The following is a 24,875-nucleotide window of genomic DNA, read 5'->3' as shown; positions in this document are numbered from 1 at the left end:
AAAGGGTTGAAAGCAAAGGATAACATTAAAAGTCTTGGTGTATTAATTGACAGTGATCTACATTTCAACAGCCACATGAAAGCAATACCTAAATCAGCTTTTTACCACCTCAAAAATTGCCAAACTTAGAGATTTAGAAAAACTCATTCATTTATCTCCAGCAGGGTTGATTACTGCAATGGGCTTCTCACAGGCCTCCCTAAAAAGACTACCAAACAGCTTCAGGTGATGCAAAATGCAGCAGCTGGGGTTCTCACAAAAACTAAAAGAACTGACCGCATTACTCCAATTCTTAAGTCCTTGCACTGGCTTTCAGTAAGTCACAAAATTGACTTTAAAGCACTACTGCTTGTTTATAAATCAGTAAATGGAGCAGGACCTAATACCTATCAGACATGCTTCAACAGTACACACCTTCTCGTCCTCTCAGGTCTCAGGAGAAAAACCTGCTAGTAAAACCTGCTGTTAGATGTCATGTAATTAGAATATCATGAAATCATGACTAATTTAAGTAATTCCATTCACAACTTGTATAATGTATACATTCATTCCACACAGACTGATAAATTTCAGGTGTTTATTTCTTTTATATTTGATGATTATAACTGATAACTAATGAAAACCCCAAATTCAGTATGTCACAAAATTAGAATATTGTGAAAATATTAGTGCCTAGTGCCACACTCTAATCAGCTAATTAACTCAAACCACCTGCAAAGGCCTTTAAATGGTCTCTCAGTCTAGTTCTGTTGGCTACACAATCATGTGTACAAGCAATAGGGATAACCGCACCCTGAAGAGGATTGTGAAACAAAACCCATTCAAAAATGTGGAGGAGATTCATAAAGAGTGGACTGCAGCTTGAGTCAGTGCTTCAAGAACCACCACACACAGACGTATGCAAGACCTGAGTTTCAGCTGTTGCATTCCTTGTGTCAAGCCACTCTTTAACAAGAGACAACATCAGAAGCGTCTCGCCTGGGCTAAAGACTTTTAAAAAGGACTGGACTGCTGCTGAGTGGTCCAAAGTTATGTTCTCTGCTGAAAGTAAATGTTGCATTTCCTTTTGAAATCAAGGTCCCAGAGTCTACCAGGAAGCTTTAGAGCATTTCATGCTTCCTGCTGCTGACCAACTTTATGGAGATGCAGATTTCATTTTCCAACAGGACTTGACACCTGCACACAGTGCCAAAGCTACCAGCACCTGGTTTAAGGACCATGCTATCCCTGTTCTTAATTGGCCAGCAAACTCGCCCGACCGTAACCCCATAGAAAATCTATGGGGTATTGTGAAGAGGAAGATGCGATACGCCAGACCCAACAATGCAGAAGAGCTGAAGGCCACTATCAGAGCAACCTGGGCTCTCATAACACCGGAGCAGTGCCACAGACTGATCGACTCCATGCCACGCCGCATTGCTGCAGTAATTCAGGCAAAAAGAGCCCCAACTAAGTATTGAGGGCTGTTCATGCTCATACTTTTTCAAAACTTTTTGTATTTATCTTATGTAATTGAACTGAATTTGGGATTTTTCTAGCTTAGTTGTCAGTAATAATCATCAAAATTAAAAGAAATAAACACTTGAAATATATCGTTTTCTGTGTAATGAATGAATGTAATAAAAGTTTCACTTTTTGAATGGAATTACTGACATAAATCAACTTTTTGATATTCTAATTATATGATCAGCACCTGTACTGCGCTAAAGTGCCACTCGTGCCTAGGCTATTTAATTGTATCGCCTTGGAAAGCTATGCGCGGGGTGTGCCAACTTTTTATGAGATAGAGAGACCCCCTTAAAGACAAAAAGATAATTTGAGCACTGGAAGAAGCTACAGTATTTTTGAACCGTGGTTTCAGTTCGTATGGACCTGTACTGTCTTCTGTACCTGGTTTCAGTTCGTATGGACCTGTACTGTCTTCTGTACCTGGTTTCAGTTCGTATGGACCTGTACTGTCTTCTGTACCTGGTTTTCAAAGAGCGGCCACAAGGAGGCGCCAGTGGGGCCACAACAAGTTGGAAGGAAAAATTAAAGCAAAAATAAATAAAACAAAAAAACGATATTGTTATAAAATAAAAAAAAAACATGTTATAAATTACCATTATAATAATTTAGTCGTATATATGAACATTATATTTTCCGTGATAATCTTTCTGATTGGCTGGTATGGCTGGTATTCAAAAACCATCATCACGTAAACTGTCAGTGTAGCCTTGGTAACGTCCATCAGATATTTCCAAGTTGAATTCTCCCCATTTTATTCCAGACAAACTCGGAGGTCAAGAATTCTGACCTATTGGGAAAAAGTACAATGGAATGCCACTTGAAATTGGGAGTTCCCCCTTCTGAACTTGGTGTAAGTCAATCTACCCTAACTTCAAGGTTGAAATTGAAGTCCGACGTCCAAGTTGTCTGGAATGCAGCATAAGTCAGTGGCTTTGGCGACAACCCTCTCTAATTTCCCTCTTTTGGTATAACTGTCTGAGTTCCCACACCAGATAGTGATGGATGAGGTGATGAGGCTCTATGATGGCTTTATAGAAATGCACCAACAGGTTTTCGCTCACATCTTCTTGTAGTCAATATACAGTAGCCATGTTTTATCAGCTTTTCTGACATTTTCCTGGGATGGATCCAGGACCACAAAACTCGTCTGAATGGCCGGAGAGAATGACCGGTGAGTGCATTAGTCAGAATCCAAAATTGAGAAATAGCCCTGAAAAAAATATGGTGGAAATTTGGTAGGAAAAGTAGGCTATTACATGTGTTGTTTCTCTGTGATTTTAAGGTGCTGAATCCAGTTCTGTTGCATAACAAGCTATAAAACTCGTCACTATTTAGTTGTAAATAATATAATTTTTTTTTAAATGGCTGCCCAAAGTCCAGGTCAAGCAAGAAACAAGCGAAAAGTGGGTGGTACAGTAAAACTCTTAAAGGCGCTCTAAGGGATGCTGGGTAATGTCACTTCTGTTGACGTTCAAACAAAACAGAGCTAGCTTGCTACTCCCTCCCTTGCAATTGAAACTCTCCTAAACGCGCATCTTTGTTATGTTTTATGTAGGAGGAGTCATTGAGCTGCCTGCCTTCTGCCCAAGCGTCCCAGGAGGAACTGTGGCTACACACTTTATGCCTAGTGAGAACTTTTTGCCTGCTTCGCAGCTCAAGCAGAGTGCTTGATGGTCTTTTGGGCCCCCACCGTGGACTTCAAGGCACCTAACCCTTACCCTAATCCTCACCCTCACCCTAACCCTCACCTTTGCCTTCCAGGCAGCGCTGCCTTAAGGTTGATGGCGGGGGCCCAAAAGATCATATATCAAGCAGAGGGCCGTGCACTGGCGCACACGCACACTGGGACCGCGGAGGTGTGGTGCTTCACTGTAACTAGGGAGACTTCACTGTGTCCTGACCTGAATGTGGTGCTTCACTGTAACTAGGGTGACTTCACTGTGTCCTGACCTGAATGTGGTGCTTCACTCTAACTAGGGAGACTTCACTGTGTCCTGACCTGAATGTGGTGCTTCACTGTAACTAGGGAGACTTCACTGCACTGTGTATGCAGGGGGCTGCCTGGCTGGTTCCACCTTGCAGGGAATGAGCAACTGTAAAGCCGTTGCATCCATCATAGCGCTCTGGGAGAGAGAACGAAAAGGCTTTCTGGGCACACCATACCTTTAGAGGGTGTTTTCCTATAATTATTTTTTCCGCACATTCTGAAACACTTATCCAAAACTATTTGTAATGTTTAGATTTCAGTTTTTGGAAATGTATGCAAATGAATGCATATTTACATAGATAATGCCTCTTTGCATATATAAACATAACATTTCAGAAAACTTGCAATACAAAAATTACTTGTGTTAAAGTACGTAACAAACTAGGAAAGTTTAAGTTGTAACTTTTTCAGCTGTAGTGTCTCACCTATGACCTATACACATATTGTTTTGCTAACAATTATTGAAAACATAGACCCTTATTTCAATGTTACACAGTGGGTTCATACAGTATTTAGAATACAGTGACATTTTCAACATATAATTTAGAACAAACTTCTCCTCAAAAATGCCTACAGGTTTACAGGCTTCTGAATGTACGGCCCTGCAGACCAGACAGCAGCACACACATTTATTTGAAGATGATCCCAGAACTTGAAGACATACTCCAAAACAAAACGCAGCACAGCGCTACATAGTGTTGCTATAATAGGCTATGGCAGTGTAAACTGTACAGAGTATAAATGTTTTTGCTTGTGTGTGTGTGAGAGAGAGAGAGAGAGATAGAGACATTTCTGAATTGGAGATGTGTGTGAGGGTAATTCTCACAGCCACCCCAGGGTTTGGGGTTATGTAATTGTTGCAAGATGTGATCATGATTTTATGAGCCATTCATGCGGTGACTCGCCCTCAGCCTAAGATTCCTTTGAGCAGAATTACCTCAGAGGGAAGGTTTCTATGAATTCCTCAATCCCTGGTCATAGTAGTAAGTCCTCATGTGAAAGCAGAACTAGGCACAGTTCTGCATTAGGCTACTGAATGAACTGATGATGTACTACATTCCCCACCTATGTCTAGTTCATTCAACTTTAGGGCGGAACACAACTGGGATGACGGGAAAAAGGCAGAAGTGGTGGTTTTGTTTTTCTTTCTCTCTCCATCAGACGACTTCTGGAGTAACCCTGCCACCCCACACAGGAAGTGATGCCCCTGTCACTCCACACAGGAAGTGATGCGCTGGCCAATTGTCTTCTGACAGATTTTCCGTCCAGTCACCGGTTTTGAAGCCTGTCATGGGATGTTGCCGTCAGCATCAAGTGAGACCTGCAGTAGAGATGAGAAGGGTGAAGTAATCCAGTTTGAGACAGTGCCTATAAAAATATTCACCCCTTACAAAAGCAATTGCTTTATTTGCATTATATATTTCTAATTAATTAGCATTACTTTGTAGAAAAAAACAACAAATTAAATTGATCAAGATTCATTTATAAAAGCAGTGAAAGGGGAAATATCCAAGGTGGGGGGTGAATGTTTTTATTTTACAGGCACTGTAACACCTCAGTTATTTCCAGTATTTAAAAACACATTTTAAATGTTTCTAGAGTACTCACAATATATTGTGTTGGCTCATATAGGTCTAGAATAAGTAATTACACACTATGATCTCTTTTATATTATTTTATATTAGTGTGCGGCTACTCTTTGGTCTGATGACCTCCTTACCAGCACCACTACTGTACTTGGGCCTGCGTTTCTCCTCGCTTTTTCATATTGCTCTAGAGAAATAATTACAGTTTTTCTCAGTCGCTTTGGTGCTTTTCTCACCTCACTATTAACATTTGCACAGAAGTTAGTGCATTTCTCAAAACAATTAGTGCAAACTGCAAAACCTAGTGGATAACCTGCAAAAGCATATCACTTGCTCAAAATGGATAGTCCATTCCTCAAAAGCAAGTATTTATGTCAATGAAACTGCCAGTGTCATCAAAATGAGAAGTCTTCACACCATTGTTTATGAACAAGATAGTCAAATGTCATGTTTTCATTACGACACTTTATGCTTTCAGTGTTTTCCCATGCAAAAAAAGGTCAGAACTCGGTGACACTATACCTGAACATGCTCAAGGCAGCACTATACACTACTTGTACAGCCATTTGAAAACTACAGTAAAGTTACAAATTGCTGTAGGGGAGTAAGTGAGTACAAGACACAGAATATGTACGTTTCACAGTTTTACTGTATATGCTCTTTGCAATTCTACAGCATTGTAAGAGAATTCAATAACTAGTTCACCAATTTTGTATGTAATGACTCAAGCAATGAAATGAAGACTTAGTTTTATTGGGAATGACTATTCAGCATCCATAAGTATAGTTAATTTTGACTGACACTATCATGTGGCTCCATAAAGATTATTTGGTGGCAAAGATGTTGCTGTCAAGAATTCAAAGAAGCTTTATTACACAACCTGAGATTCCACACTGTAAGGGTTTTAGATAGATAGATAGATAGATAGATAGATAGATAGATAGATAGATAGATGAATAGATAGATAGATAGATAGATAGATAGATGAATAGATAGATAGATAGATAGATAGATAGATAGATAGATAGATAGATAGATAGATAGATAGATACTTACTTTATTGATCCCCAAGGGGAAATTCAAGGTCTCAGTAGCATACAGACACACATCACACACAACACACACTTACAGCAGAAAAAGTAATATACATATAAAAAAACCTCCACTGTACAATAGAGACAGTAGAAGATAAAAAATATACTATATAAACTAAATCAAATATCCACATAGTGTGCTTAAGGATGATCAAGCATGAGGCGCTTGCAGTGGCAGGGCAGGGACTGAGCCTGTAGTTCTGTGTAAATGGTAAGGTGCTCTATGAGAGTGAGTGTCATGGTGATGGTGCAAATAAGTAAGTGCAACAGTGCAATAATAAAGTCTGGAGACAGCATCAAATAAATATGGGCACATAAGAGAATAATGTATAATGTAGACAATGTAATTTAAAAAACGATATCAGTGCAAGAATAGGTTGAGGTAATAGGGTTACCACCATTGGTCAAGTATTAAGTATAAGGTATTAAGCATTAAGTACGGCCACAATCCAGGCTGTGGGAGGAAGGGAAGGGTTGTGCATATGTGCTAATATAGCATGTAAACAGTGTAGCAGTAAAACAGTAGGCTACTGGACAGTCAGTACACACATATGGAGAGGGTGGAGAGGCAGACAGACTATGCAGAGAAGTCTATCTCTCCTCTTCTGTTTAGTGAAGCATTGAACAGTTCAATGGCCCTGGGGACAAATGACTTCCTCAGTCTGTCAGTTATGCATGACAGTAAGCGAAGTCTCCAGCTGATCAGGCTCTTCTGCTTTGTAATAGTGCTGTGGGGTGGATGACATTCATTGTCCAAGATGTTGATCAGTTTGTTCAGGGTCCTTTTATCTGATGTTGAAGTGATGCACTCCAGTTCGGCTCCCACAACAGAGCCAGCTTTCCTTATACCAGCCTGTCTAGTCACCCAGCATCCTTCTTCTTTGTGCTTCCTCCCCAGCATACCACAGCATAGAAGAGGACGCTAGCAACAACAGACTGGTAGAACATCCTGAGGAGCTTACTGCAGACATTGAAGGACTGCAGTCTCCTCAGGACGTACAGCCTGCTCTGCCCTTTCTTGTAGAGTGCTTCAGTATTTGCTGACCAGTCCAGTTTATTGTCCAGTTGTAAGCCCAGATACTTGTAGGTGTTTACCACCTCCACATTGACCCCATCAATGGAGACTGGTAGCAGAGCGAGCTTTGACATGCGGAAATCCACCACCATCTCCTTGGTCTTTGAAGTGTTGAGTTGAAGGTGGTTGAGTTTGCACCACTGCACAAAGTCCTCCACCAGGCTCCTGTACTCCTCCTCTTGCTAGTCCCTGATACACCCCACAATTGCAGTATCATCAGAGAACTTCTGCATGTGTCATGACTTTGTAGCAGACGTCAGATGTGTTCAGGGTGAACAGGACTGGAGAGAGCATAGAGCACACAGAGCACAGTTTAGTCATGATATTCAGCTATTCAGACCATCCCTTATTCTATATCCAGCCCAAGCTGCGTTGTTTTGATTTTAATGTGATGGTAGACAGTGCTGACACATCCTGAGCCATGTAAAAGTTACTATTTATTATTTGGTTAATTATATTATTAATTGGGTAGACATGCTGCTGTATGTCAATCATCACATAATATTATGAATAGGCACTTTCAACTCTTCCAGGTTGTGTTTATAATTCTATGTGAATACTGGGTGGTTTATATGATTCTTGCTAATTCCTTTAAGAATGAAATGTGGCGAGACTTGGTCCTGTCAGAGGGTATCCAGACGCTGTGTTCTGTCCTGTCAGACGATGTGTTCCATCCTGTCAGATGCTGTGTTCCGTCCTGTCAGATGCTGTGTTCCATCCTGTCAGATGCTGTGTTCTGTCCTGTCAGAGGGTATCCAGACGCTGTGTTCCGTCCTGTCAGATGCTGTGTTCCGTCCTGTCAGAGGGTATCCAGATGCTGTGTTCTGTGTTCCGTCCTGTCGGGTGTATCCAGACGCTGTGTTCTGTGTTCTGTCCTGTCGGGTGTGTCCAGACGCTGTGTTCTGTCCTGTCGGGTGTATCCAGACGCTGTGTTCTGTGTTCCGTCCTGTCGGGTGTCCAGACGCTGTGTTCTGTGTTCCGTCCTGTCGGGTGTCTAGACGCTGTGTTCTGTGTTCCGTCCTGTCGGGTGTCCAGACGCTGTGTTCTGTGTTCCATCCTGTCGGGTGTATCCAGCTGTGTTCCACACCCATCTAATCACCGTCTCAGGCCTCAATCCAATATCATGACGTCATCCTGTGTCACTCTTATTGAGTGTCTTGTGAGATAAGACTAAAACCATGAATACAAGCAGCTTTTCTGTGCTACTGGAGCCAGATCTGTTACATGGGAGGCATGGATTGACGGTTAAAAGCATAGGCAGTTTGGCATCATACCTTCCTGTTAACCAATACGAGGCCATTTGCAGCAAGATTCTGACACATAAGGACAAGAGTATACTCACATGCAATGAGAGTATTAGTAAACAGAGTATTAGTAAACAACATGTTGATCAGGACCGCCCACAACCATCCCATACAGGGATATTACACCTCCATGTATTGCTTCACTTTCAGAATAAGCTGACTGTCCACGCTTTCTCCAGGTATGGCATCTACTGTACCCTGGCTATGAGCCTGGGAGTGGCCAGGAACCATCCATCTGAGCAAAGGTGGACATCCCCAGGTCAGAAAAGTCCTGCCAAATATTTGTTTAAACTATTTATTAAACTAGCTGATCCTAATTAGTACAACTGCAGGACTTTCACTCCTCTGCATCTGTAATTACATTACATTACATTTGGCTGACACATTTTTAACCAAAGCGACTAACAACATGGTAAACAGTTTAAGTTTTAGAGCAATTCTCAACAATATTAGGACAATTTAAAAAACATAAGAATAAGTACAGTAAGAGTAAGTGCATCAGTGAGTGCTGTTTTTAACAGTTACGTGTCAGTTTAAGACGGCTGGTGAGTGCTAGGATCAGCAAGACAGCAAGTTGTAAGTGTTGCTATGAGAGGAGATGTTCTCTAAAGAGCTGGGTCTTCAGGAGTTTTTTGAAAATGGAGAGGGATGTCCCTGCCCTTGTAGGAACTGGCAGTGTGTTCCACCAACGAGGAACAACAGATGAGAAAAGTTTGGATTGGCCTGAGCGTACCGGAGGTAGAGCTAGACGTCGTTCGTCTGAGGAGCGCAGCGGTCTGGAGGTAGCGTATGTCTGTATGAAGGCATTCAAGTAGGTGGGAGCAGAACCGGAGACTACTTTGTAGGCAAGCGTTAGAGCCTTGAATTTGATGCGGGCCGCCATAGGTAGCCAATGTAGCTGGATGAGTAGCGGGGTAACATGTGCCCTCTTGGGTTGGTTGTAGACCAGGCGCGCCGCCGCGTTCTGGATCATCTGAAGTGGTTTCACTGCGCAGACTGGGAGACCTGTCAGGAGGGCCTTGCAGTAGTCGAGTCGTGAGATGACTATTGCCTGAACCAGAAGTTGGGTGGCATCTTGAGTTAAGTAAGTCCTGATTTTCCGTATATTGTAGAGTGCGAAACGGCATGACCGGGCGACTGAGGCAACATGATCTGAGAAGTTTAGTTGGTTGTCGAGAACAACTCCTAGATTTCTTGCAGTCCTGGTAGGTGAAACAGACAGGGAGTCAAATTTGATGTTGATGTCGTGGTGTATGGTAGGTTTAGCTGGGAGGACCAGCAGTTCAGTCTTTGAGAGGTTCAGCTGGAGGTGGTGTGCCTTCATCCATGTAGCTATGTCTGAGAGGCAATCCGAGATCCGTGCTGAAACCAAGGGGTCATCAGGTGGAAAGGACAGATAGAGCTGTGTGTCGTCTGCATAGCAGTGGTATGAGAAGCCATGCGAACGGATAATCTGTCCCAAGGAGGTGGTGTAGATAGCAAAGAGAAGGGGGCCCAGTACTGAGCCCTGGGGGACCCCTGTGGTGAGATGGTGAGGTGCAGATAGCTGACCAAGCCATGATACGTTAAACGAGCGTCCTGTGAGGTAGGATTCAAACCAGGAGAGAGCAGAACCGGAGATTCCCATGTTAGCGAGTATAGAGAGAAGGATGTGGTGATTAACCGTGTCAAAGACAGCCGATAAGTCAAGCAGAATGAGTACTGATGACCGAGCGGTCGCCCTGGCTTCTTTTAAGGCTTCTGTTACAGACAGCAGAGCCGTTTCGGTAGAGTGGCCGCTTTTGAACCCAGACTGATTTGGATCCAGAAGGTTGTTCTGTGAAAGGAAGTCAGAGACCTGTTTGGAGACTGCTCGTTCAATGCCTTTGGATAGGAAAGGCAGGAGTGAGACAGGGCGGTAGTTCTCGACTTGAGCAGGGTTGAGAGAAGCTTTCTTAAGTAACGGTGTTACCCGGGCCATTTTGAACGCTGTTGGAAATGTGCCGGAGGTTAGCGAGGCATTGATCACGTGTGTGATAGCTGGTGCGATGGTCGGGCTGATGGACTGAAGTAGGCTCGTAGGTATAGGGTCCAGCGAGCATGTGGTAGGACGGCTGCATGTCAGGAGTCTAGATACTTCACTCTCGGAGAGAGGCGTGAATGCTGAAAAAGATGATCTAGCCGTCCCTAGAGGTTGTAGGAGTGGGGTATCTGAGTCAGATGCGTTGAGTGGGCATGTAGAGAATTGACTGCTGATTGCCGCCACTTTGTTTGTAAAAAAAGAGGCGAAGAGGTAATGGTGAGATAGCGCTGTGAATTCAGTTCAAATTGCCCACTGACTACATATGCTCACACTATCACTGAGGAAAAGAAAAAACAATGTCTGAAATGCTGATGGTAATGTGTGAACATGTCAGATACCACAAGCATGAAAGTTAACTTATCATAGCTTGCCACAAATACAGACAACTTCTTTGTAATAAACAGTCTTTATTTTTATTTGTTGTTCAGGTTTCATAAATAATACAATATTCCCTCTTCTATAATATAAAACATTTAAACAATGATGTATAAAAATAAATAAGTAACATACCTTCTACAGTGACAGAGAAATATACACATATAAATCTTTTCCCAGTTATTTTCCTTTAGAAAGTTAATCTTACACGGCAAAATTACAGTTAACACAAGTCGGTCGTAGGCCTACATAGCACATAATATTAGCATTACTGCCATTCTAAAGGCCCATTCACACCAAGAACGATAACTATAAATAAATATCGTTCTCGTTAATATGAATGACGACGTTCACACATAAACTATAACGATAACGACATGAAGAACGATATCGTTGGGGATCACTTTCAGAGCGATTTTCAGAACGATAAAAAGCTAATAGCCAATCAGAACCCATCAAATTTTAACTGTCACATTCATTAACACAAGGAGAGACTTTGTTTATCGTTGTTCAGTGTGAACGCTTTTATCGTTATGGTTATAGTTATCGTTATCGTTATCGTTCTTGGTGTGAATGGGCCTTAAGACAACAAAGACAATACTAAGAATGTACTCGTACTTAACCCTTCAGCCGGTACCGTCACAATGTTGGAAAATGAACGTTCTAAAGAATATCTGAGTTCATTGAATTCAACACAGCATTTTAGAACTTCACATTGTTGCGGAACAGAATGTTTTGATAGAATGTTCAAAAGTCCCCTGTCAACATTTTATGGTTATGGATTTAGCAGACGTCTTTGTCCAAAGCGATAAGACTGCAAGTTAAGTTTGTCCAGTTCTATACCACTTGCTGTGCTTGTAAACATTACAGAACAATATCAACATGATACAAAACAATAACTTACATTTTAGTTGTGGGCGTGTTATATAAAAATACTGTAAAATGTTACTATAAAAATATGTTATTAAATAAATATGTGTACAGAAAATATGTTATTAAATAAATAAATATGTACATAAAATATAATAATTTAATCATTAAATAGAATAAATACAAAATAAAATCACACTCTTAAGACAAATGCGTGGAAAACAACACAACTCGCACATCTCTATGACCAGATAGGGACAACACAGTTGTCACAGTTGTGTTGTTTCCAACACATTGCTTTTGTTATTCGTTTCAAGAGTGTACACAGTATGTGTTGAAAATAACCCAATTTGCGTTGAAAACATCAAAACCTGTGTTGTTTTTAAACACATATCTATGTCCAGATAGGGACAACACAGTTTGTGTTGTTTCCGACACATGTACTTTAAGGGTGCCAGTGTCTTCCTCTTTCCCTTACTGTCCAATGACCACCTTAGGGGTCATTGGACAGTAGGCTGCGGAAGAAGCGGAACACTTCCTGTCCGAATCGCTGTAGCTGCAGCAGGGTGACGTGGGTGGACACCTGGATGTTGTATTCGTCTTTGAGCTGAGAGGAGATGTCAGGCAGTGTGGGTTCTGGAGGCGGGGAGGTATTAACATGCTTCAGCACCTGAGGGGAGAGACAGCACTGTTAGCATGTGGCTAGGAGCGCTTCTGAGGGGAGAGACAGCACTGTTAGTGGCTAGGAGCGCTTCTGAGGGGAGAGACAGCACTGTTAGTGGCTAGGAGCGCTTCTGAGGGGAGAGACAGCACTGTTAGCATGTGGCTAGGAGCGCTTCAGCTCTTGGCTTTGATTGGTGATCTGAAATCCAACAAATTGTTTCCCTCCTCCCATCTCTGTCTCAATACTTGTCAATCAATAATTGATATTTCCCTTTTTCTCTCTATCAGATACAGCTGCACCCTCTCGATTTATCCTGCTAAATTTAGACCACGTCCTCTCGATTTATCCTGCTAAATTTAGACCACGTCCTCGAGTAACTCTGCATGTCCAGACACGCTCACAAATACAAAAGCAGTCATCCATCAAATTCCCCACTCACCACACAATTGTCTGAGTACCGTGACTAAGGCTATTAATATCACACACATAGGCATCCACACACACACACACACACACACACACGCACACACACACACACACAGTGACACAAGGGATGATGTTGATCACATCACAACTGCACACACACTACCAGATGGAGTGATGGAGCTGATGAAACATCTGACCACAAGCTGACCACAGGATTACAGCAGCCCGTGTTCACCATCACCTGATTTCATTTGTCATGCAGCCACAACACAGCAGGCTAGCCAACTGGAGTTAATCACCAAAGTCTGACAAGAAAGGCCCTACTTAAAGGAGCAAAATAAAAATGTTTCCAGGTTTATCATGATCATGTCACACTGAAATAACAATGAGAAGTGAAAATATTCCTGTTTTGATTTGTTGGATCATTGATTTTAATCCACTTAGAAATAAAAGCTACATTATTGTTCATCATTGTTGTTTCAAGGCATTTTTGTTGTGGACAGGAAGCAAAACATATTTCACCTTTAAATTATTATTATTATTTATTATTATTATTATTATTATTATTATTATTATTATTATGGACTGAATTATTTTATTATATATGGATAATTCATAGAACAATTAGATGATGGATTGGTACATTTTCTAGGGTTGAATAAGCCAATTGGTACACCTGGGTCCTAGCGCTGATGACTGGACCACAGGAGGATGTTTGCCATAGACTGGTAGCCTGGCGAGCCAGACCCACATTATAATGTAGGGTCTGGGCACTCACCGTTCGCAGTGCTCAGTCCGAGGGTCGGGATAATCAGTTGTCTTTCAAATTCCCTCTGCACGCAATAGGACGCAATAGGATATTTGTTTTCAAGTAGCAGGGAATTCAAGCCAAACCGTTGCAACTCTGCCATCAATCATTATGTTAAGCCCAACAAACGACTCTATACACGATTTCAATGCCAGATTTAGTTTCGATTTCTAGAGCTCACAAGTCAACGGAGAGTTGCTAGACTAGCCCTGGCAGCAAATGTAATTTGCTGCTAGGGGCGCGTCTAGATTTCTAGGCTAATAGACTGGGGTAGGGACCACAGTCCTGCCATGTTGGTGTGGACTGTGCATAACCACTGCACTACCCTGGGTCCGCAACTGAAGCACTCCGTTTGTGCAGCGTAAAAATAGTTTTAGAAGACTGGTCTAATTTTTTGGAATCTACACGCCACTATCACATCTGGTATAGCCAGATCCACTGATTATAGCTGAAGGTAATTGTTGTAGCAGAGGCAGTGCCAATGGAGCGCTTCAGTCATGTGCCCCCTGTAGCCTCCCTGTTAAAACCACAGCCTTCCATGGGGCCCTAAGTGGTCAGTCCCATGTTCACCACCATTACGATGTCCAAGCCTTACCTTGCTGATTTGGACCAGCAGCTCATCCAGGTCAGCCAAGAGCAACTTCACATCTTCTGGGCTGGAAAGGGGTTCTTTGACCGTTTCCAGCACCGCTTTGTGGAGTTGTAGACCCGTCAGAATCTGAGATAATGTCTTTTCCAAACACAGAGGGCCAAAGTGAGATTTTCATTACACAAACATATACTTAACTAGCATGTAACCTAGCCAACGTTTTAATAAATATTATTCTACTGCTTGTGTTTTGATCATAAAACAGTCTAAGAGTCTGGGTACAACTTTATGCCAAAACAGTTCATGGGTTTCTGAATCACAGCTTTTCTTTTGAGAGACCAATGCACAGGAAAAACTCACCCCAGAGACATCGTTGGGTGAGAGAGTGAGAGTATGGGCTGATGGGAGGCCCAGGGAACTGGCCATGAACTCCCACCGTGAGAGGTCATCCTGCAGGGGCAGGCTCTGGAAGACAGATGCAGGAAAGCCACGATTAGTTCCACAATCTTACGCGAGGACCAGAACGCACCCTGTTGTATACTGTCTACAAAACCGATATTATGCCTTTTTTAAAACCCAGCCACGGTGGATGTTTGTATTGCTCGATGGTGTTTTAAGCCCCCAATGTCGACTTCAAGGCAGCACTGCGACCGTCGACCTAACCCGACGTTGGGGGCTTAAAACACCAAACACTGTTTTTTTTTATTAGGATAGGCTATATGTCATTCTGATGTGTTTAAAGCGACTAGAACATTTTGTTGTTAGTTGTCAATGATGTCACATTCCCTCGGTCAGAAATGTAAAGTCTTATTGTTGTACATATGACTTACAATATCTCTTCTAATTTACACTTCTGGTGCGAAACAATAAAACATTCTATTAACGTTATCGTGTACATCCATAGCCTACTGTTGACAGCAAGAAATCAACTTACTTCGACTTTAATGCACGACTTGTGGGTTATTGGAATTTCGTCGATGATTTTCTTTATTAAACTCCAGCAGGTTTCTACTGTGTCGTTGAGGAAGTCGTCCATGGCGCTGATCGGTGCGGTGATCGGTGCCGGTCTTGCAATCCGCGATAAGGCGCACAACACCAGCTGGACTACTGGAGAAGCAAGTGGTACAGTGAATTAATTATACTGTCACATACGGGGACGTTCCCTCGCCACCGGTTGGATGTTGGAAAAAGGAAACCCCTCTAGCCTATCCAATCCAAAAGCTACAACGGCGCAATTGCTTCAAGACGCAATGAAATACTACGCAAAGCTGTGCACTTTTAAAACAAAACTTTACAAATTGATTGTATTAAGTAATATGAAAAACAAACAATATAAAATGGAAGTAATATTACAGTAAACAAAGCCTTAATCCATAACATGTTAATACGCCCGCTTGTTACATACCGAGGAGGCACGTGGAGATGTTCGTTTTCATTGTGTCCTAATGAAGTGTAAAGTCTCTGCTGTAATATTGGTCCCCACGACTAGGAGTAATGATATTGACCTCTAATGATCAGATGCTGAGGGCATTATCCTTTATAGTTGAGAACTTCCTGCTCAACCGCCCACACGACTTCCACTCTCTTCCTTATCATCTATTAGTAATAATGATTTTAAGAGGATGACTAATTTTACCTGTAACTGCTGATTCTGCAAGCTGCCTTGCTCATGTATTTCACTGAAGTGGACTAAACCAAATAGTTTAGTAAGCAAATGAATAGTTAAGCTGACACTAAACTCATTGTTGACATTTGCTATTGTTATTGATATTATTATTATTATCATTAATACTATTATGCTGAATACAGGCTTTTTCAACTTAAAAAACGGTCATTTTTAACTAATATAATGTTCCTATTATGTAAGTCGCTTTGGAAAAAAACATCAGTAGAATACCATAAACATAACCAAATAAATCAAATATGTAGCCACCTTAATATGGAGAGTGTTCTCAGTACCCCTTCACACACACGCCTACATACAGTAGTAGGTCTATCAGCAAATAAAATAATATCACACTAACACACTATATATCTCAAAATAACCTAATGTCATCTTGGAAGAGATATGTACTCTGCATGAAGTTACTTTTAATTAACTTACTTTAAATATGCCATAGAAATAAAATGAATTCACTTTGTTTATTGTAATTTGTTAACAACGAAAGCATTACATTCTTCACACGAATCCTTACCCTCATTGCCATGTATACTTACACATTGTTCCTTCATCCCCAGCACAATATAATTTCCTTCACACTTTTCTTTCTTACGTTAAAACAATTCCTTTTCCCTCTCGTTCAACATGTGGCAAATAGACCGCGCATGAACGGTCCATCTGATGTCCAGAATGTTGGCTGTGCTGAAGAGAGTGAGTCTGGTCCAACGAGACTTGTGTTTTGTAACCAGATGAGTCAGCTCAGAACACAGTGAGTAGAGTCAATATTTCTTAGGCCTTATACTTCACTTAACACTAGGGGTTCTTAATGTCTTTGCATTAAACTCAAACACCCCAAAGAGATGTTTCATACCTACATCTTTCACTAAAATGCTTATCTAAGTATAGTAGTATGTTAAAGAGTTAAGCTGTTAGCCAAGTTGAGCAGATTAAACTTTAATCAGCTCTTGTGCAACTCTGTGATTTTTCTCTGGAATATGTTTATTCTAAAAGTGAAAGTAGGGTTGTTCCAGACTGTTCCAAACATTTTTTTTTTCATCCATTTGCTTGTTGCCTAATAGAGATGCCATTTGTCTCTTCTGTTTAACCGATACTTTTCAGTGAAATATTGTTTTAATTAATATTGTAATTAATAATTAATATCTTTGCTATTAGTGCATAATAACTACATAGTAAAGCCACTGAGTCAGTTGTCACTTGTACATATTACAGGCTGATGTAAGTATTTGGGCATGTTCACCACAACATTTCATGATTGCAACATCCCCATTGATGCAACAGGAAAATATTACGCATCTTTTTCACCAACTCTCTCTATCTCTTTCTCTCTCTTACACACACACACACACCCTCCTTTGTAATAAGGTCACTTGGCTTTTACTCAGAAAGTGAAACATTTTTTTTTTTAGCTAATTTTACACACACCACACCACAGGGAGAATCCAGTGTGTGCCCCAGTACGTCAGAGGAAGTGCGGTTCCGTAACCGTAACCTCTGCCATGCTTCTGACACAGACTTGCCTGGCGATCTTACCCAGTCAATTGCCAGCCTACTGCAGAACCGTTACAATACAATAATAGATCCTATAATATTTGTTTGGATGCTGTAACAATTCTTGGACTCTTGTACCATATGTATTTCTGTGTGTGTACACTGCAGGCCTCTCTAGTGCCGTCATATGTCAATTTTAAGGGCTGTTGTACCATATTAATCCATTTCCATTCTGTTTATTTACAAAAGTCCCTTTCACACCGGAGGAACTTTTTGCAGTTCTTTGAACCGGGGATGAAGTGGTAAAATAAGAGGTTGGTAAACTATGAATTCTGTGCCATGCGGTATCAGATTTAAAAAAAAAAAAAAGGCATTCAGAACATGTTTGATGATGGTGGAGGTTATTGTCCAATGTTTATAACAGTGGTGTTAAATGGTTTAAGTTCCTAATTTCCATGTGCATATGAACCATGGCTGATTTGCAGGCCAAGGCAGCAGAAGCACCATTTTTAAATGGAAACGCTGCAGACTGCTTACTGGCACGGAACAAATGCATTACATAGCCATAAAGTAATCAAACGGACAGCATTGCTATTTAGTTACTACAGTAGCTACTGAAGTTTATTGACAAACTAGAAGCTCATAGTATCAGAAAGCATTTAAAAAAAAAAGCATTGTTAATAAAATGTCTTCTCATCTGTCCAGAAGGCATTGAGCTACTAATGTGTGAAGTCATCTCAGAGTTCCTAGTGTGTGCGAATGCAAATAGGAAATAGGAACTGTGTAGTTCTAGGGGTAGCCTCTCCAGTTAGTAGCAGAACTGTGTGCCTTGGGCTGTTGTGTCCAAATGCACCTAAATGTGAATTAAGCAATAAGCCCCGAGAGGCCGTAGGTTACACTGATTCTACAACAGCTAAGGGGCGTTGTTAGGCGAGGCGCAGCTACTTTAACTTCTCTATTAACTTATGGTAGCGCAGTAATATAGAATGAAATGCGTAAAGGTGTATGATTATGCTGCATTTTACAACGGCATCGAACACAATTCAGCCAATCACAATCAAGGACCGGAACTATCAGTTTTAGAAGTTATTGATTACTTACAGCAGTGCTCATGGTACTTTTGTGTTATGACATATGTAGTATCATATAAGGGAAGGGGAGACAGCAAGCACTTATTAAGAGTGGCTGCCTAGAAGAATCTCAAGACCTGGTTTAATTGAACAAATCATCTCTCTGCTCTCTCTCAAAATGGCGGACAGTGACAATAACTTGAGTTGTCGTATGCTGCTGCAGCACTCTGGCCTTGAGTCCATTGTAGTATGCTGCTGCAGCACTCTGGCCTTGAGTCCATTGTAGTATGCTGCTGCAGCACTCTGGCCTTGAGTTGTAGTATGCTGCTGCAGCACTCTGGCCTTGAGTTGTCTGTAGTATGCTGCTGCAGCACTCTGGCCTTGAGTCCTCTGTAGTATGCTGCTGCAGCACTCTGGCCTTGAGTCCTCTGTAGTATGCTGCTGCAGCACTCTGGCCTTGAGTCCTCTGTAGTATGCTGCTGCAGCACTCTATGTCCCCTCTGGTCCAGCAGTGGCAGCGATGCAGCCTTTGGAGGGTACACTGATCCCCAGAGATTAAAAACTAAACTCTTTTCATTTCACTTCATTCTCCTTTTCTGGTTCTGTTCTAGTGTTCTGAGGCCTCACCTCTAATTGTAGTTGGGACATTACAGGATCGATTGATAACGTTAAAATAAAATAATGTATGTCTGGTAGCACGATAGCACAACATAATGATATAAGATCTAAAAGCTTAAATCAATGCTCATTAGATATAAATGCTAACCATTCACAGCCCAACCTATTTCTTGCATGCCAATTGCATGTCACTAAACATAGATATTTTCTTAGTAATGGCATTATTTCACAGAGCCATTACTATCATTTTCATCATGTATAGGTAAGATTAGCCAGTGTTGGATGGAAAATCCATCTTGACTTCATATCTATCACCTCATAGCAGCCTTTCAAATATATTTTTAGCAATGTGTTAACCACAAAGCATTACAGTTTTTTTTCGATTGCTTTGACCTGCTTAAGGAAACTGGGATCCACTTAGTCTTCATGAACACTTCCTTTGCAGCAGAAGTCATCTCTTGCGAATGTGTTCACACATTTTCATTGGGTTCACACATTTATCACACCCTTTTGCAAAACACTTCACACAGATGTCATTCAAAAACCCCAAACTCTATTGGTTTTCCTGTGCTAAACAAAATGAAACCATATTTTCACAGGTGGTATAGATTCCTTGCATAAGTCTCAATCTCTGATACACCTGTGTGAAACTCCTTTGCGCAATTCTTCAATCAGCAATTATTCATTATCCATAAGAGATGTTATGTCTGTTCTGTGTTGCTATTTGCAAGTAGGCTATGGATCTAAGGCACATTTAGAGAAATTATTGTATAGCCTATTTGGTAAAGAACACAGTACAAAATGTTTTTACTGGTCTATCTTGGTGAAAAATGACAAGTTGTAGTTCAATGAAATGTGTCATGTCTAGGTGCTTTCTGTAAGTATTACATGTCAATGACAGTTACATCTTGGGAGGAATGAATACAATTATTTTTTATTCAGTACATTTAGTCTTTTCAGTTTTTTCTGATACCAGACAAATGAGAAATAAATGGAACAGACATAGCAAAAATGCTCATTTTAAGAACTATTTTGCATTTTGTTGTCCAGTGTGTAATGATTGATTGAAATCTCACAGTGATTTGACGACAGGATGTGTTGTTTGAAGGCAAGATTTGCTTTTGCTGCATGTTTTAAGTGTTTTGAGTAACAGCCTTTTGCAAACAAAATGTGTAATTTTGGCTAGAGTGCTTTTGCTCAGACACGGGTGTTAACTGTTTTGAGAATGTGACGTCAGAGTTGACACGGGCATCAAAACGATCGAGAAAACTGTAATCAGCTTCATTAGGGATAAACCTTGTCAGTGTACAAACATGCTTTCCAATCTTTCAGGGTGCATAAAAACAACTCCCACTGTCTCTGATGACATGATAACCAACCCTCAATGCACTTAGTCACATCCATGCATGCATCACGCCAGCATATGTATTTACCACAGGAACCCTTCTCATCTTCCATTTATCTTATCTTCTATCTTTTATTTATTTTCTATGTATGTCCTTTGTTTATTTATATCTACACTAATAAACACACTGCACATTTGGCTGCCACTTAAGTCAAGCATTCCACCACATATTGTACTTTGTTTAAATGTGACAAATAAATAATGTGCACCCATTGGTAGGATGTCCTCATGACCACTTCCTTGACTGTGGTCCTTACCATGCTAGTGTGTGTGTGTGTGTGTGTGTGTGTGTGTGTGTGTGTGTGTGTGTGTGTGTGTGTGTGTCAGGAATTATCATAATATCAATGGAAACTCTGAGTATTTGAAATGTGATAGCATGCTATCGAGCAGACAGGGCCATTGTAAAGGGAGGTAAATCACGAGGAGGAGGAATCTGTGTTTACATCCGTGACGAATGGTGCCGGGACACTCTAGTAGTATGCAAACACTGCTCACCACTGGCAGAGTTTATGATCATAAAGTGCCATCCTTTTTACCTGCCAAGGGAAATTACTGCGATTCTGCTAGTCGCAGTATACATCCCGCCTACCAACAACAACAGCGATAAGAACGCGGCTCTTAGTGAACTGTACCAGGCTGTCAGTGAACAACAGACGGCACACCCAGACGGTTTCACCATCTTCACTGGAGATTTTAACCATGCTGATCTTAAAACTGTACTTCCAAAGCTACACCAGCATGTTGATTTTCCAACAAGAGGAGATAACATCCTGGACCTGGTCTACACTACACACAAAGGAGCATACAAAGCCACCCCCCTCCCCCACATTGGACTTTCTGACCATATCACTGTTATGCTAATGCCCGCATACAGACAAAGGGTAAAAGCGAACAAACCGGTTCGTAAGCAGGTAAAAGTGTGGCCTGAGGGAGCCTCCGATGCTCTTCAAGACTGCTTTGACACAACAGACTGGGAAATGTTTAAGCAGGCAGCCACTTACAACAACCAGACAGACATAGAGGAGTATACAGACACTGTAACCTCTTACATCACCAAGTGCATTGATGATGTGACCCACACAAAAGACATCATCACTCGGGCTAACTGGAAGCCATGGCTGACAGGGGATGTCTTCAGGCTGCTGAGGGCCAGAGACAAAGCCTACAGAGCTGGGGATGAAGCTGGCATGAGAACAGCGAGAGCCAACCTGTCCCGTGGCATCAAGGAAGCAAAAAAGGAATACACTCACAAGATAACCACCCACTTCAAAGACAGCAGGAACGCACAAAGCCTATGGCAGGGCATTCAGGCCCTCACGGACTACAAGCCCGCGCCAGAGAGCTGTGAGAGCAACATCCCTCTGCTCAACAATCTGAACCGCTTCTTTGCTCGCTTTGAAGCACAAAACAGCACCTGCCCACAGAAGACCCCTCCCCCTCCACACGAGCAGCCCCTGTGCCTCTCTGCCGACAGCGTGAAGAGGACACTTGCTGCTATCAACACCCGTAAGGCAACAGGTCCAGACAACATCCCAGGTCGTGCGCTGAAGGACTGCGCAGGGGAGCTTAAGGATGTCTTCACAGACATCTTTAACACTTCCCTGAAGCAAGCCATCGTCCCATTATGTTTCAAAGCTGCCACCATCATACCTGTGCCGAAGAAAACTGCTCCATCCTGCTTCAATGACTCCCGCCCTGTGGCACTGACACCCATCATCATGAAGTGCTTTGAGCGGCTTGTCATGTCACATATCAAATCCATTCTCCCCCCCCACCCTGGACCCCTTCCAGTTTGCATACCGAGCCAAACGGTCCACAGAGGATGCAATCTGCTCTGCCCTCCACCCAGCCCTCACCCACTCTTATGTGAGATTGCTGTTTATAGACTTCAGTTCTGCATTCAACACCATAATACCACAACAACTCATCTGCAAACTTGACAAACTGGGACTCAGTACCTACCTCTGCAACTGGCTACTGGACTTCCTCTGTCAGAGGCCTCAAGTAGTACGTGTTGGCAACACTATCTCAAGCAGCATCACACTGAGCACGGGGGCCCCTCAAGGCTGCGTGCTCAGTCCGCTGCTCTTCACCCTGCTGACGCATGACTGCACTGCAACCTACAGCAACAATCACATAGTGAAATTTGCTGACGACACAACTCTGGTGGGTCTCATCACCAAGGGCGACGAGACTCAATACAGGTTGGAGGTCGACCATCTGACCACGTGGTGCAGGGACAACAACCTCCTGCTGAACGTCAGCAAGACCAAGGAGATTGTTGTTGACTTCCGGAGAGGTCACACCCAACACCTGCCACTGACCATCGACGGTGCTGTGGTGGAGAGAGCGAGCAGCACCAAATTCCTGTGAGTGCACATCAGTGAAGACCTCTCCTGGACCACCAACACTGCATCACTGGCGAAGAGAGCTCAGCGCCGCCTGTACTTCCTGCGGAAACTCAGGCGAGCAAGTGCTCCACCAGCCATCATGACCACATTCTACCGAGGCACCATTGAGAGCATCCTTTCCAGCTGTATCGCTGTGTGGGGCGGAAGCTGCACTGAATACAACAGGAAAGCCCTGCAGCGCATAGTGAACACAGCTGGAAGGATTATTGGTGCTTCACTCCCCTCCCTGAAGGACATTTACACCACCCACCTCACCCGCAAGGCGACCAAAATTGTGAGTGATGCAAGTCACCCCGCTCACAATCTGTTTGATCTACTGCCCTCTGGGAAGAGGTACAGAAGCCTGCGCTCCCGCACCACCAGACTCACCAACAGCTTCATACTCCAGGCTGTTAGGATGCTGAACTCTCTCCCCCCTCCACCCTCCACCCTCAGCTACATAACATCCTGGACATTGGACCCACAATGGCCGCCTTGCACTACTCCACTTGCACACTTGTACACTTTGCACACTTTGCAACTTGTTGTTGTTGTCCTGAAAACACAACACTTCTGCTGCTCTTACATAACTTGCACCACTAAGCCACTTTCTTTCTTACCTAGGTCAAACAGAACTACCTCAGCCTTTTATTGGCCTGACTTTGCACTACTATTTTATTGACTGTCTATGCACAATTTCAACCAAATTTTGCTGCTCTTATTTCTTCATTGTATGTGCCCTCTTATTTACTTATTTTTTGTTTACTTGAATGTTATGTTTGTCTGTGTACTTATATTGGTAAAATATGTCTTGTCTTCACCGTGGGATAGTGAGAAACGTAATTTCGATCTCTTTGTATGTCTGGAGCATGTGAAGAAATTGACAATAAAGCTGACTTTGACTTTGATGTGATCCAACTTTTTTTGCTGCAAGGATAAAACTGAAGTTATTGTATTTGGTCAAAAGGAGGAAATGTTTAGGGTTGCCACCCTTCTGGACACAAAAGGTCTCAAAGCAAGGGACACTGTCAAAAATCTTGGTGTCATTTAGTGTAATCTTAACTTCAATAGTCACATGAAGGCAATAACTAAATCAGCTTTCTACCATCTGAAAAATATCTCCAAGCTCAATGGTCTTATGACACAACATGATTTAGAAAAGCTTATTCATGCGTTCATCTCCACTAGAGTCGACTGTTGCAATGGCCTGTCCACTGGCCCTCCCAAGAAAACAGTTAAGCAGCTCCAGGTGGTACAAAATGCTGCTGCAAAGGTTCTGACCAAAACCAGGAGAACAGATCAAATTACCCCTATACTTAAATCCCTGCACTGGCTCCCAGTCATGTATAGATTTCAATTTTTAAGTTCTGCTACTTGTTTATAAATATTTGAATGGCTTAGGACCAAATTACCTACTGGATATGCCACAACCCTATGTACCACAAGACCTCTTAGATCAGAGAAGCACTTATGGGTTAAACCCTGGTCAGAACAAAAGGTGGTGAAGCAGCTTTTAGCCACAGGGCAATCGTACTCAATGTCAATGTTGCCTTGTCCTAAACTGATCTTAGAGTATTTATTTATTTATTTTATTTGTAAGTAATTTTATTTAATTTTATTATTTTATTTGTATCTTACTTTTATTTTATCTCTTTGTTTAGCTGTCTGCATTGTAGGTTCAATGTATATTGTAAAAAAAAAGTTAGGATTTTTTAACTAGTCCTATGACTTTATGATCTTTTTATTCTATTTTACATGTATTTGACCTATTTTATTCTATTTTACTTTTTATTAATCTTTGTTTGACTGTTATTTTTGTGTGTCCACTGTAAAGTACATTGAATTGCCTGAAGCTGCACGAAATTCGCTATACA

The 24,875-nt window shown here is 41.9% G+C and overlaps 1 protein-coding gene across 1 annotated transcript; it reads right to left on the bottom strand.

Annotated features, from left to right (window-relative positions):
* Positions 1-11,046: 11,046 nt before the first annotated feature.
* On the bottom strand, positions 11,047-15,442 carry csf3a (colony stimulating factor 3 (granulocyte) a). The gene is made up of 4 exons (XM_076266594.1): positions 15,284-15,442; positions 14,710-14,814; positions 14,356-14,490; positions 11,047-12,532 (listed from the first exon to the last, which is right to left on the bottom strand). Exons 1-4 carry the CDS (start codon positions 15,383-15,385, stop codon positions 12,356-12,358), a joined length of 519 nt encoding a protein of 172 aa, XP_076122709.1. The 5' UTR covers positions 15,386-15,442; the 3' UTR covers positions 11,047-12,355.
* Positions 15,443-24,875: the final 9,433 nt, after the last annotated feature.

The sequence above is a fragment of the Alosa pseudoharengus genome, unplaced genomic scaffold (genome assembly GCF_046254945.1).
Source record: "Alosa pseudoharengus isolate Yale_2024_CS ecotype anadromous, Long Island Sound unplaced genomic scaffold, YU_APseudo_1.1 YU_APseudo_1.1_scf_4, whole genome shotgun sequence".
NCBI classification, from domain to species: Eukaryota; Metazoa; Chordata; class Actinopteri; order Clupeiformes; family Clupeidae; genus Alosa; species Alosa pseudoharengus.
Note: the sequence above shows the minus strand (reverse complement) of the source record. Positions and strands in the feature narration are given on the sequence as shown.